General features: G+C 41.3%; 1 protein-coding gene across 1 annotated transcript; it reads right to left on the reverse strand.

The window, feature by feature from the left end:
- Positions 1-4174: 4174 nt before the first annotated feature.
- LOC105102701 (CD5 antigen-like) lies at positions 4175-13500 on the reverse strand. Its single transcript, XM_064477883.1, has 5 exons — positions 13338-13500; positions 9698-9724; positions 9192-9356; positions 6538-6861; positions 4175-5178 (listed from the first exon to the last, which is right to left on the reverse strand). Coding segments are annotated over exons 1-5 (543 nt in total). The 5' UTR covers positions 13363-13500; the 3' UTR covers positions 4175-5176.
- Between the last annotated feature and the right edge of the window lie 448 nt (positions 13501-13948).

The following is a 13948-nucleotide window of genomic DNA, read 5'->3' on the forward strand; positions in this document are numbered from 1 at the left end:
CACAATACAGAAAAGAGATCTACAAGGCTCACTGGTCATATCCAGCAAACTGGGACTTGACTTCCATAGGGGAAGCTCTGATGGTTCATTTTATGTGTCAGTTTGGCTGGGCCACATGCCCAGATGTGCAGTAAAAAAAAAAAAAAAAAAGAAAAAAGTAGAAAAGAAATTTTCATTCCCAAATACTATAGATGAAGAAAATGTGGCCCATAGAAGAGAAAAAATTTGTTTCAAGACACTGTATTAGATTGGATTACTGCTTCCAACTATTGCCCTCCTTCCTGTAAGAGAATTATATATGCTTTCTCAGTGTCAGGGGACTTGCTCAAGTGTCCTTTGGGAGAAGTGGATGTGCCTGATTCACTGGCTTTTCACTTGGCTATAGGACATTGGCCAAAGGGATGTAAATGTACAAGGTATTTGTGTCTCCAATCAGACACTTAATTGCAGTGGCACGGTTTGATTTGACTGCTCCTCAAACCCCTTCTGAGAATGAGGAAACAGGGGAAACTTGAACCCAGCCCATGGCCTGCAGCCAAGCCCCGCTGAGGCCAGCTGAGCCCAACTTGGTTACCCTGGGCAAGAAACAAAAGTTTACATCGTAAGCCATGAGATATCCATACAGATTATTTATCACAGGAAAAGCTAATACAGTCTCACAATAGATTCGTTGCTGGTTACTATAATGCATTATCACTTTGATTTCATCTTCAAATTAATATTGCTCATTAATGAGACTAAAGAAACACAGATAGAGGGTAAGTTGTGAAAGGCTTTAGATGCTATACTAAGAATTTGGGGGTGTAATATCCACACGGGGCATTGGGCCAGGTTGGGCAACAATGGGCTGGAGAAAGCATCCCTCATCTAAGGGAGCAGTTGCTACTCTGTTCAGTTGGTCATTGTCATGAGGTTAAAACCTGTTGCTAGATCATCTGTTTGAGACCAGAGTTTTGGAACTATATGTAAAATCTACTAATTTTTAAATGTTCGAGATAAATTTAAAATTTTGCTTAAAAGCAAAGCATTTCTGTAGAGCACCACAGCTTTGTGACTTCTGCTCTAGGTGATGGGGGTGATGGTAGGGGAAAGACACAACTAAACATATAGAAGATGAATTAGTGAGGGGATAGCCTGCACATGACGGAGATCTGAAGCAGGAACAGGAATTGAGAGAAGTGGACTTAAGGAAAAGTTTGAGAGAAAACTTGTGGGTGTGCAGGAAGAGAGAGACAAGTTGTTTTTTGTCTTTTTCTTTAAGGTGGGATCATAAAGCCACCATAACTGTGATGGTGATGGAGAAGTAAGATAAAGGTCAGGACATAAAGAGAAGATATTTGTACATTTCAAATCTGTTGAGTTTTGAACATTATGAGCTAAAAAATTTACTCACTTTACAGATGAGGAATCTACAACTCAAAGACGTTCAGTAATTTTCAGAGTTTTACCTGTGATAAGAACTAAGGCTGATATGACCCCCAATGGCTTTATCTTATACTTACGTTGTAAGTGTAATTTATACACTGGATTTTTAAAACTTAGTAAGAAAAAAAAACAGATTGTAAAATACCTTGTGAAATTTTATATTGATTAAAACTGGAAATATTTGGGCTATATTAAGTCAAATAAAATATATTGTTAAAATTAATTCCACTTGTTTCTTTTTTAAACTTTTTTCTAATGTGGCTCCTAGAAAATTTGAAATTATAAATGTGGCTCATGTTACATATCTATGGACAGAGCCACCCTAGACTGTGACCCTCAACAAGAAGATGCATTCTACCCCTGCCCACTGCCAGTCTGTACAGAACACATGGACTTGGACCATTAGGCACACCTGTCCCATTATTATGTGTCAAATCCCATAAGATGATGCGTTCACCTCAGAGGAGAAGAAAAGAAACCCTAGGAGGGGCAAGTGTGAGTCAGGGGAAGGATAAAAATGGCAGGATCTAGTTTCCCAGGAATCTCTCTGGAGAATTTTGGGTCTAGGGTCCTGCTTCTGGAAGAAATCATGAGATGAAGACATTCTTACAACTTTCAGAGCATATTCATGAATTCAAATAAAATTGTGGCCAATTTTATTGACTGCTCAAGGTCTAGGTCATCTCCCCTTCAGAATAGATTACTGGGTATCCTGATGAAGAAATACTGAAGTAAAGGCCGAAATGATGCTCATGAGGCAAGACCTGGGTGGACCTCCTGGGAGCATCCCATGATGCTGGGGGAGCTGGGTGTCCACCTTGGGCTCTCTTTCCTACTGGAGAAACCACAGGCCCAAGGAGGTGCTCTCGGGGTGGCACTGTAGCAGCCTAGGGGAGGGGCGATGCAAAGTGCAAGTGCTCCTTCTAACCTTAATGTGGTCCCTCTCAGTCCTGGTGGCCCAGGGTGCTTTTCAGCCTTACCCTCTGGTTTTGGGAATTTCCACAGTGATGTCCTGTCTGTGGATAGTTGCTAGCTGGTCTTCTTATGAGGACTGAAGTGTGGAATGACCTATGTCACCATCTTGATGACATCACCTTAGCTCATCTGTGTTTTAATAAGGAGAGCATGCGCTATACATGTCACCTGCAGAAATAAGTTTATTGGTCATCCATCCAACCAGAACCACTCAAGGGTAACATGCTGTAGTGGTACATTTGTTATAGGTCCTTGTCCCTCATTTTCAGCTCCGTAAATCTGACTTTATAAATACAGTGAGAATTGATTCATTACTGATAAATGAGCTTACCTAACTAAACTTACACCGGACAGGTGAATTATCACTTTATTAATTTAAAACAGGAAAGTTGGTTAGGGTTATTTGGGTTAGAAGTACAAAAACCAATGAGACAATTTGAAAAAAAAAGTTTAATATATATCATAAATGTTATATATTATATATGTTATAAATTATATATATACATATGTTATAAATACACAACAAATTGTCACAGAACCAAGATCAGTCATCTCTGGTCCTCTCTGTGCATCTATTTAGTTCATGTCATGTATCTCTGTGGAAGGGTTTCCTCTCATTCTCTTATCTACGTGGTATGTGGAAAATGACTACCCACAACTCCTGGGTTAACTTGTCACAGGCCAGTTACTTGAAGAAACTAATTTACTTACAGTTACAGTTCCTGTCTCCTGGGAAGGGGTGATTCATCCAGCTTGAAACAGATGTCCACTCTTGGTATCAACCGTGGCCAGGATGGCATAATTGTATTGTTGAAAAATGCCCCTTAGTATTTACCCAAAGGAGTTGAAAACTTATTTCCACACACAAATCTGCACACAGATGTTTCCAGAAGCTTTATTCATGAGTGTCAAAACTTGGAAGCACCAAGATACTCTTCAATAGATAAATGGATTTTTTTAATGTGGTACATCCAGACAATGTGATATTATTCAGTGATTGAAAGAAATAAGCTATCAACCCATGAAAAGACATGGAGGAAATGCAAATGCATATTACTAAGTGAAAGAAACCAATCTGAGGAGGCTACATACTGTATAATTCCAATTATATGACATTCTGGAAAAGGTAAAACTATGGAGACAGTAAAAGGGATCAATGGTTGCCGGGGATTAGAAGGGAATATGGGATGAATAATCAGAGCATAGAGGATTTTTAGATGTTGAAACTATTCTGTATGATACTGTAATGGTAAATACGTGCTTATAAATTTGTAACGTATGTAAAATGGTAAACTATGGGATTTCGGTGATAATGATATTTCACTGTAGGTTCGTTGTAACAAATCTACTACTCTGCTGGGAATGTTAAGAATAGGGGAAGTTATGCCTGTGTGAGGGCAGGAGGTATATGGAAACTCGCTGTAGCTTCTACTTCATTTCGTTGTGAACTTAAAGTGGCTCTGTTAGAAAAAATCAAGTATTAAGATACACACACCAAAAAAAGTCTGCAAGGAACTCTCAATGAGCATCTTGCATTGTTGTTAGGGGGAAGAAGGTGTTCAGAAGACCATCAAAAATAAATATTTAAAATAAAACAGAGTTAATTTATACCAGAAATAAAATGATGTGTGGACCAAGTTTCACGTACCCACATATGACTGCATTTGCTGGCAGGTTGTTTTCTACCTAATCCTGCCTCAAACGCCATCCCTGGAAAGCTGACATTCCTGCTTCCCCTTAGGTAGAAAGAGTTTATCATGCAGAGAGGCAACTGTTGAGACTTCAAGATGTACTTTATTAGAAAGCATAAATGTAGGCTTGTTGCAGCCACTCAAGTTAGTCTGAGTCTAAAGTTGTCCATTTTTAGGATTAAGTCATGATACTCAGCTCAGTGCTGCTCTGTCTTGCCTCAGACTTGCAGACTTCAAAGTCTGAGTTGATAAAAATAAAATGATATCATCTGATTTGCATGAGACACAACTCTGGACCTCCCCAAACTCTTTTTGCATCCCTTCCTTTCCCTTCTCCCAGTGGCAGCTCTATGCCAATATATTTTTCCTAAGATAATTCATTTGTGAGATTCTTCTTGTTAAATGCACAGCACATTAGCAAGTTGTATGCAGATGGTCAACAAAAATGTTTTACTATGGGCATTCAGGGGATGTGAAATCTCTTCTCAAGTGTCATGAAAATCTCTAGGATCACAAATCCTGCTCTGCTCTTGAAAAATGGTCTACTGTCATCAACGAATAAGAGAATAGTGAGGTGTTATGGTGATGAACACCTGAAGCTTGAGAAAAAGAGTTCAAAAAGACTCTAAGCTTTCCTGCCACTTCCATAGATAATTGTTTACCCACATTTCCTTTCCAATATTCCTTTTCTTGTCGCATTCCTTTCACGTTCTTTACAGACATAGATCTTGTCTTAGAAATGGACTGTCATGGTTAAAGGAACAGGCTTGGGGATCCCAGGCTGGCTGAGAAGAAGCAGGAGAGGAGAGAACCAATGTCAAAGGGTCAGCAGTGAGGAGAGGGTGACTGGGAGTGCATCTTCTCCAGCAAGAAACACTTCAACAACTCACATCTCCAGGCAGCGATGGGGCTACTTGGCTCTGAGAGCCAGGTGTGGCAGAGTGTTCAGACTCCTGTTGAGGGGCTGAGGGAGCAGCAGGTAAAGCCTGCAGGCCCAGTGCTCATGCTGGGCCAGTCAGGGCCCCATGAGAAAGTAAAGGTCACTCTGGACCTGCAGGTCAAGCACCAAGAAGGTCAGGATTATGTTCTGTAAAGAGAAGAAGAATGCACAGTTAGGATGCAGACATGCCAAGAGGGGATTATTTCCTTCAGTCACAAAGAGGCCAAGAAAAATGGGGTCCCAGAATAGGAAAGGAGACCCTCCTAGAGCTTCATCACACACACGTCTCACACTGACGTGAACCAAGTCGGAATCTGGTGCAGTGTCCCAGGGACTCATTCAACCAGCTCCCATGTGAGTCACAGGCAGCGTTCACATATTAACGCTTCTTACCCTCACACGATCACAGAGCTCTTCAAGAGAAATGGGATAAGTGTCTCCCTTTGTACAGATGAAAATACTGAGTTTCTGAGCAGTGAAGTGACTAAGATTACATGGCCTCAGAATAGCAGCAGCAGGATTCAAAGCCTAGTCTTCTGTCACTAAATCTCTCCTCTTCTGGGCACTAACTGCTTGACATCTCTGGTCAACGGTCAGCTCTTCCCTGGTTCCATAGCTGAGGGTTTAACCAAGCAGCCGTGCACACCAGCTTCCCAGCCTGATTATAAAGCTGGGCTTCAGAGTGTGACTCTCTTGAGTTAGCCACCTAGGGGTCACGCTTGCATTTCCTGGCTCATGCAGGGACAGGGTTTCTTCATTCACTCCCCTGAAGAGATCTGCAGTGCAGGGCTGGTACTCTGGCCTCTCTGGAAAGACACTCTCATGGGCATTCCCAAATAGCCCCCTACCCTAGCTCCATTCCCACAGATGAACTTACATTCTGGGGAGTGACAATCGGTAGAATGAGGTGGGACCATGTTCTGCAGTTTAAACTTAGAGTTTGAAGGTTGCAGTCATCTAAGAGAACTAATTCCGAGTTAAGAGTCAAGCCTGGTCATTTTAGTTCTGCTCCATCATTCAAAAGCATTTTTTTTTAATTTTGCAAAGTCACCTATGTTCTCTGACTTACACTTTCTTCATGTTTAATCTAAGGATGTTAATCCAATAATCTTCAAAACCCCTCTTGTTCTCAAATTCAATAATATATGGTATTGTTTTTCATTATTATTATAATTATTCTATTCATTACTAGAATGACTCAATTACATCCCTTGAAATACAGATACACTATTCAACAAATATTTAGTGGTTGTTGGATCTGTGCATGTTTATGTGTGTATATGAAGAAGAGAAACTGATTCTCATATAGATAGAAATCAAGGAAAAATAACACATCTAGGTGAAGATAATGTTTGTCTCCAGGGCCCAAATTGAGAAAGTGTGAGATGTGAAGGACGAGGAGCCAAACAGCCATTGTGTGAAATTTCATGGTGGAGAATAAAGACAAGAGTGGGCATGTGGGGTACAGGTAGGTGGCAGATAGTTCTTGAGCACTGCCATACTCACATTCACACTTCGCTCCTGCATCCTCATTGTGGGAGCAACTAAAAACGTCTTCATCTTGTTCACATTGAATTAGATTTTCTTCCACCCCAGTGCAGTTGACGTCTTGGATAAGGACTTTTTGGTCTTCATCTGCCAATGGCTTATATATAACACCACTGGGTGTCCATATGGCTGCTCCACAGCCCAGCTCCCGACACACCACAGCCACGTCGTTCATGTCCCAGCCGTCATCACATACGGTGCCCCATTCGCCATTCCGTTGCACTTCCACTCGCCCTTCACAGCGATGTGGACCTCCCACCAGGCGTACGTGGGATGAAGATTCTGCAAAGATATGAGATATTGGCTGGAGATCTGGGAGGAGCCTGGAGAGTACTCAGTATACAGTCTTCTTGGAACTCTTCCAACACTTGCAGGGTATGGAAAATTGAGGAATGAGAGAGAAGAGGTCAAAACGGAAGAGGATGATGAGGAGCTTCAGGACCCCATCTCTGAGTTCTGGTTTTCTAACCTTCCATATACTATGTTACCACCTCAAGACACCGAGATATAACTGCTGGCTTTTGAGTTTGAAGATTAAGAGAAAGATGGTTGAACAATCAGCAGAGTTTTTAGAATCTCTGGCGGTCAGGATAAGAAGGACCCACAGAGATCATCAAGTCTGCCCCACAATTGCACTGGTGAAGAAAATGATCCTCATGAAATTGAAGATCATATGGTCACTCTGTCAAATAGTGGAAGCTCCAGGTCAGAACCTGAGTGTAGAGATGATATCTGTTGTGTTTTCTTCTTCATGACTCTGCCTCCTCTCCACAGCAGCTAGATTGAGGCAAGTTGCCTGCATGTATTTCAGGCTGAACAAGCTGACTCTCTCTCCCAATGTCAATAATCCAGCCCTACCCATCCTTGTTACTTCCTATGACATTTTCCCATGTCCAAGAACCCAGCTCAGAAGAAATACAGAGAGTACTGGGCAAGGTAAGAGTCAGGCCTCAGAGTCTCAGAGCCCCAAAACAGAGTCTAGACCATTCTAGGCATTGGTAGTAAGAGAGAGACTTCACAGAGCCTTCAGATACGTTCTGAGGAATCCAGGACTTGTTTCTGCTTTTTGACTACAGCTATGGAGGTAGAAAAGACTAACAGAAATTCTTTCCTTTCTAGCAAGACTTAGACACTGAGTAGAGATGGATGTGTGAGGACACCAAGGAAGAGCCCATCAGGAAAGAAATTTTTGAGTACTACAATAGCGGCGTTGTTGTATGAATTCAGAGAATAGTGATGAATAAGGTAGTCAGCATTGCTGACCCCAAGGAGATTACATTTTGTAGGCTTGAGGTAATCCCACCAAGTTTCCTCAGCCCCAGAGTGACACAGGGATAAAGAACTACATCTGCCATGCTTCCATGGAGGAGGGCAGTTGACTGACAGAGGTCGTTTATACCCGTAGGGGCCACATTTGGATTGGTGGCCTGTGGTTTATAGGAATATAATCAGTGTAACATATGGCAACATGGGCCACATGGAATAAGACAGACACATGTATGAATGGAATCTGACATCAGAGGATCAGATTTTCCACTGTCTACCTTGTCTCAACCCTGCGCAAATCCTCTTAGAACTTGGTATCAACCCGAGAAGAAGCAGTTGAGTGAGAAAATTCTGACCTGGCTTACTTTAAACTGTATTAGGAAATTTATGTTTGGTTTGTTCATTTGCGTTTATTTCTCTCCTTGTCTTCCATAATTTCTTGAGGGAAGCAGTATGAGGAATGGAGGTTAGAGCTAGAAATTAAAATAAAACTATTTAAAAAACTAAGAAAAAATTTCAGTTTTTGCACGTCAAAGTTTAAGGCATATATATCTGAGTACAAATATAATTCAAGTAGAGTTATCTAGGAATAACTTTTGAGGCATTATAAGTAAGATTAATTAGAGTTTGGATAGACATTACGGTGTACTCAAGCAAATAGCAGCCATCAGGTTCATGCACAGGTTGTTTGATTTTGAGTTATAAATTTCTGGTTTTAAATAAATTTTCATGTTCCATGTACTGGAGGACTGGAACACCTCCTAGGAAAGAAGAAATACATTAAAAGAAGAAAAAGAAGAGGAAGAAGAAAAAGAAAAAGAAAGAATAAATATTTGAAAAATCCAGCTTGAGAGGAAAGAAAGGTTGAGGAAACATTTGAAAGTCAGAGAGAAGAACACAGGGGGTTGTCAGGGCAGCTGTGCCCTAGGCTGTGTCCTAGGCAGTCTACTTCATTAGCTGAGGGCTTGAGAGAGAGACCCAAGGGTGGAGGACCAATATCCTGGAATGTCAGGACGCTACAGAGAGCAGTTGTCTCACTGCACTTGCGGTGAGGGGCAGCCCTGGAGTCCAGAGAATAAAAAAGACCAAGTAATCTGAGTGTTGGATGAGGCCCAGAAGCAGCACTCCTTAAGGATTCAAAGGCACCGAGTGGGATGTAGGATCCTCCACATTCATAGCAGAGTTTATAGTGGCCCCTTCCTGGTAAAGACTTTACCATCAAGAGAAAGAATAGACTGAAAGGATAAGGTAAAAGAAACTGATAATCAACAGCCAACCTCCTTGTCTGGACCATCAGAGCCTTCTTCTCCCACAAGCTAATTCTCTCTGTGCAGTCCCATCCTCACCTCTGTGAATAGTTTGCGCAGTGCCCAAAGACTCCTCGGGGAGGTGGCCAGTGGTGTCAGAAACCCAGTCTGCACTCTGCTGCATAGAAGCCATGCGAAGCCATGTGCTGCATAGAAGGTGATGCATTTCTAGTACAAATGTACTATTAAAGCTGGCAGAGGCACCTGTAAGTGGTAGAACTCATGAGGGGAAAAGGAAGTTTATTTCCCAGATATGCACACAAGGGGATAAGGTAACTTCTGAGCCAAAACCAAGCCATCTACTACTTAGAAGTGGCTGAGAGTCATGGGCCACAGAGGGCAAGTGAGGAGGGATCTCTTTGCAAGATAACTCTTTCTAGGTTTTGGAAGTGGAAGTATACTCATGTAAGAAAGGGTAAGTGGGCTGAGAAACCAGAAAGAATTCTACTGGGTATGTTTCTAACCAGAGCCTCCCTGGCTTGGAATTTTCACAACCCCCTCTCCAGAGCTTAAAGGCCTCCCTCTTAAGACCCAAAAAATCTTACCTAGAAGGCCAGGTCCAGTGAAAAAGGCTGAGAGAAAAAGAAGGAAGTAAGTGAGATCATGAGTCAATTTCCAAGAGTTTGTTCAAAAACACAACTCTCTAGAAAGTCTTTGCCAAACTTTGTGTGACAATTAGAGTAGTAAATACATAGCTTCCAAAGTCATTCCTGTTGGGACCTTATCATGTTGGAATGACCAGCCCCGAAGGACGTACACTGGCTAGGAACCACAAACACCACAGCTAACTGACCCATCATGTTCTCTTTACATCTGACGTTGGCTCTACCCAAGTGTGAATAGATTTAGTTTTCTATTCTCGTCAATTAGATTGATTGATGATTACCACTGACGTGTGGTGATACAACCTCTGGGCTCAACAGGAAAGTGTGCTGGAGACCACTGATAAGGCCCACTGGTTGCAGAAGGTAAAGATGTCATGGGGACAGCACAAAGGACACAGGAAAATCAGCAGGATTTGTCTGTGTTCACTGACACTGCATTTAGACTAGGATCAACCAACTTTTCCTGTAAAGAGCCAGTTGCTTCAGGCTTTCTGGGCCATATTGTCTCTGTTAATACCAACTGAATTCTCTCAATTGTGGTTCGAGAGCAGCCATGTATAAGTAAATGAGTGAGCATGGCCATGTTGCAACGAACCTTTTATTTATGGACGATGAAATTTAGATTTCATGTAACCTTTAAGTGCCACCAAATATTATTTTTCTCTTGATTTTTTTCCCACCATTTAAAAGTGTAAAATCCATTCTTCGTTTGCAGGCTGTACTTTTCCAAACCCTGAATCAATAGGTCAGAAGGCACTTTTACATTTACTTCTAAACTTCCAGGTTTGAGCACCAGCACATCTTTGAAACATCAGAGTTTCTTCCTACAGGATCTCTGTGTAATTGGACTCTTCTATCCATTAGGATTCCCCGTAATGTTGTAGTGAGAGTCCTCAGCCCTGTGACTGTCAATGGTCCTTGAGATCTAGGCATTTTGAATTGCAGAACCCATCATCCCCCTCACCAACACCCCATCTTATAGGACCTTTCTGAAGGAGCTAATATCTCTGGACTTCCAACCTAGAGCTTTTGAGGCACATCCAAGTATTTCAGTGGCCTGTCCTGGAATATTGTCTGCATTTGATTTCCAAGTAATTTCTTATCAACCCCAAGCCCTTAATCTTTAGGATATGTCCACTCCCAGACTCAGTAAGACCTTGTCTGCAATTGGCCAAAACTCAACTTTATTTTATACAACACACCCCACATGTTTAGTGAAGAGTACAAAACATATGTCCATGCAAAGGAAAGTGAATGTGATGAGCCTGATATGCAGGTGTGAAAGTGATAGAGCCCAAAAGTGACTTGAAAGCTCTGTAGCAGAGTAGGTAACTATGAGTATCCCAGATCCAAAGGCTTCATGAAGAAGGTAGAATGGAAAGTAAGCCTGGGAGATTCAATAGTATGTTCATGATGGGTGAGACTACCTGCTAGGTGACATAGGGGATGCACAGAAGTTTAATGATGTGACCAGTCTCCTGCATAAAACACACAAGTGTCTAATGGAGAAGCCAGTATGGGCTTCAGTAATGCAGTGAATAATTGAGACAATAAAAATGGATGCATTTGACTAGGGAAGGGATCTAGCAGCCACTGGTATCTTGTGAAAAGGCTCCTAACAAACCTGTGAAAAACATAGTATCTGAATTTCATAGATGAGAATGAGATTTCAGAAAGATGTGGTAATTTACATACATCTCAAAAATGTTCTCCTAGGGCAGTCTACCCAAGCAATAGAAATGAAAGCAAGAATAAACAAATGGGACCTAATAAAATTACAAGCTTCTGCACAGCAAAGGAAACCATAAACAAAACAAAATGACAACCTACGGAATGGGAGAAAAGTTTTGCAAAAGATGAAACTGACAAAGGCTTGATCTCCAGAATATATAAGCAGCTCACATGGCTTAACAAGAAAAAAACAAACAACCCTATCCAAGAATGGGCAGAAGACCTAAACAAGTAATTCTCCAAGAAACAAATACAAATCATCAATAGGCACATGAAAAAATGCTCAATATCACTCATTATCAGAGAAATGCAAATGAAAATTACAATGAGATATTACCTCACACTAATCAGAATGGCCATCATTCAAAAGTCCACAAATGACAAATGCTGGAGAGGCTGTGGAGAAAAGGCACCACTCCTACACTGCTGGTGGGAATGCAGTTTGGTACAGCCACTGTGGAAAACAGTATGGAGATTCCTCAAAAGACTAAGAATAGGCATACCAAATGACCCAGGAATCCTGTTTCTGGGCATATATCCAGAAGGAACCCTACTTCAAAAAGACACCTGCACCCCAATGTTCATAGCAGCACTATTTACAATAGCCAAGACATGGAAACAGCCTAAATGTCCATCAACAGATGACTGGATAAAGAAGGTGTGGTATATTTATACAATGAAATACTATTCAGCCATTAAAAGTGACAACATAACGTCATTTGCAGCAACATGGATGTCCCTGGAGAATGTCATTCTAAGTGAAGTAAGCCAGAAAGAGAAAGAAAAATGCCATATGAGATTTCTCATATGTGGAATCTAAAGGTGAAGGTGAAGGCAAAGAAGGAGGAGGAGGAGGAGGAGGACAAGGAGGAAGAAGGGGAGAGAAAAAGAAGGAGAAGGAGGAGGAAGAGGAAGAATAAAAGAAAGCAAGAAAGAAAGCAAGAATGAAAGAGAGAAAGAGAGAAAGAAAGAGAGAAAGAAAGAAAGAAAAGGAAAAATGAACATAAATATAAAACAGAAACAGACTCATAGACATAGAATACAAACTAGTGGGTGCCAGGGGGAGGATGGGGAATGGACAGACTGGGAGTTCAAAATTTGTAGATAACAACAGGCATATGTAGAATAGATAAACAAGATTATACTTTATAGCATAGGGAAATATATACAAGATCTTGTGGTAGCTCACAGTGAAAAAGAATGAGACAATGAATATATATGTGTCCATATATAACTGAAAAATTGTGTGCTCCATTGGAAATTGACACAACATTGTAAACTGACTATAACTCAATAAAAATTTAAAAATTCAGACAACTAAGAAATCAAAGAACAAGGATTGTAACCCAGATCTCTTGGATTCCAAAATCCCCATTTACTCTACATTAATCTGAGCAATAAGAAACTGGGGAAAGCTAGGGAAACATTATATGAAACACCTTTTAGAGGAAACTGCACAATTTGATCAATGAAAGGTATTTGTCCTGCAGCTCTACTTCTTTTTCTTGCTGTACCTGTGGCAACCCATGGTCTATTTATTTGTCTTTTTATAAATAGTGCATGTAGGAAAATTTATGTGAAAAGGGAATGGGATAAATTAATATGAATTTGTCACTGCAAATATAGGGAAATAGAAAATTATCCAGTAATCAAGGTGGATTATAAATTGGGTATGGATTAAGTGGCTTTGGGGATTTAGAACAATTGCCAGAAATACAGAAAGGAGGAGAGGAGGGAGGAGCTTATCCTTTAAAAATACTTAGATCTGCACCAGATGGGCAGGGAGATTCCCCCGATCACAGGTCCAGAGTACTCTAAAGCTTAGACCAAAAGGAGCAGAAATACTCACCAAGGATCAAGAACAGCCAAGCCATGACCAAGGCAGCTAAAGACGATGAGTTGAAATCGAAGGCTGGAAGGAGATGTCAGAAGAGCAGAATTCAGCTTTGACTGCAAGTGTGCCAAGAAGAGGGAGGGAAGCAGTTCCTATCTGCTGCAGAGCCTTTCAAATGACAAGGAACCAATGGGCTCAGGGGAAGAATGACGGAGCTGGACTTGCTGAAATCAGCATGTCCCCAGAGGAAGGCAGGTGGCCAGAACTGGTAGAAAGATGCTGAAAACAAACAGAAAAATCCCAAGATGTTATGACCTGGTTCTGCTGTAATCCTAGCTCCATCCATCCAGAGACTGAGCCCCATGTAGTTTGTGGGACAAAAAGCCAAACTTAGTTCCTTCATTCCAGATGGAAATGGCTAAAAACTATAGAAGCCAGAGATCATAGAATAACTCCAGAGTTGCCCTTGGAGGCACCCTAATCCAGAGTCAGGACCATCGTTCAGAATCAAGGTGTCACTCTCTGCAGCTAGGGCTGGCTTTATGTCCTTCAAACCAGCTTTTCCAGTGCGATATGGACCTGCTCTTCTGCTATGCTGGTTTATGCCCATTTTTGGAAGGTGAGTG

This window comes from Camelus dromedarius, chromosome 23 (assembly GCF_036321535.1).
Source record: "Camelus dromedarius isolate mCamDro1 chromosome 23, mCamDro1.pat, whole genome shotgun sequence".
NCBI lineage: Eukaryota > Metazoa > Chordata > Mammalia > Artiodactyla > Camelidae > Camelus > Camelus dromedarius.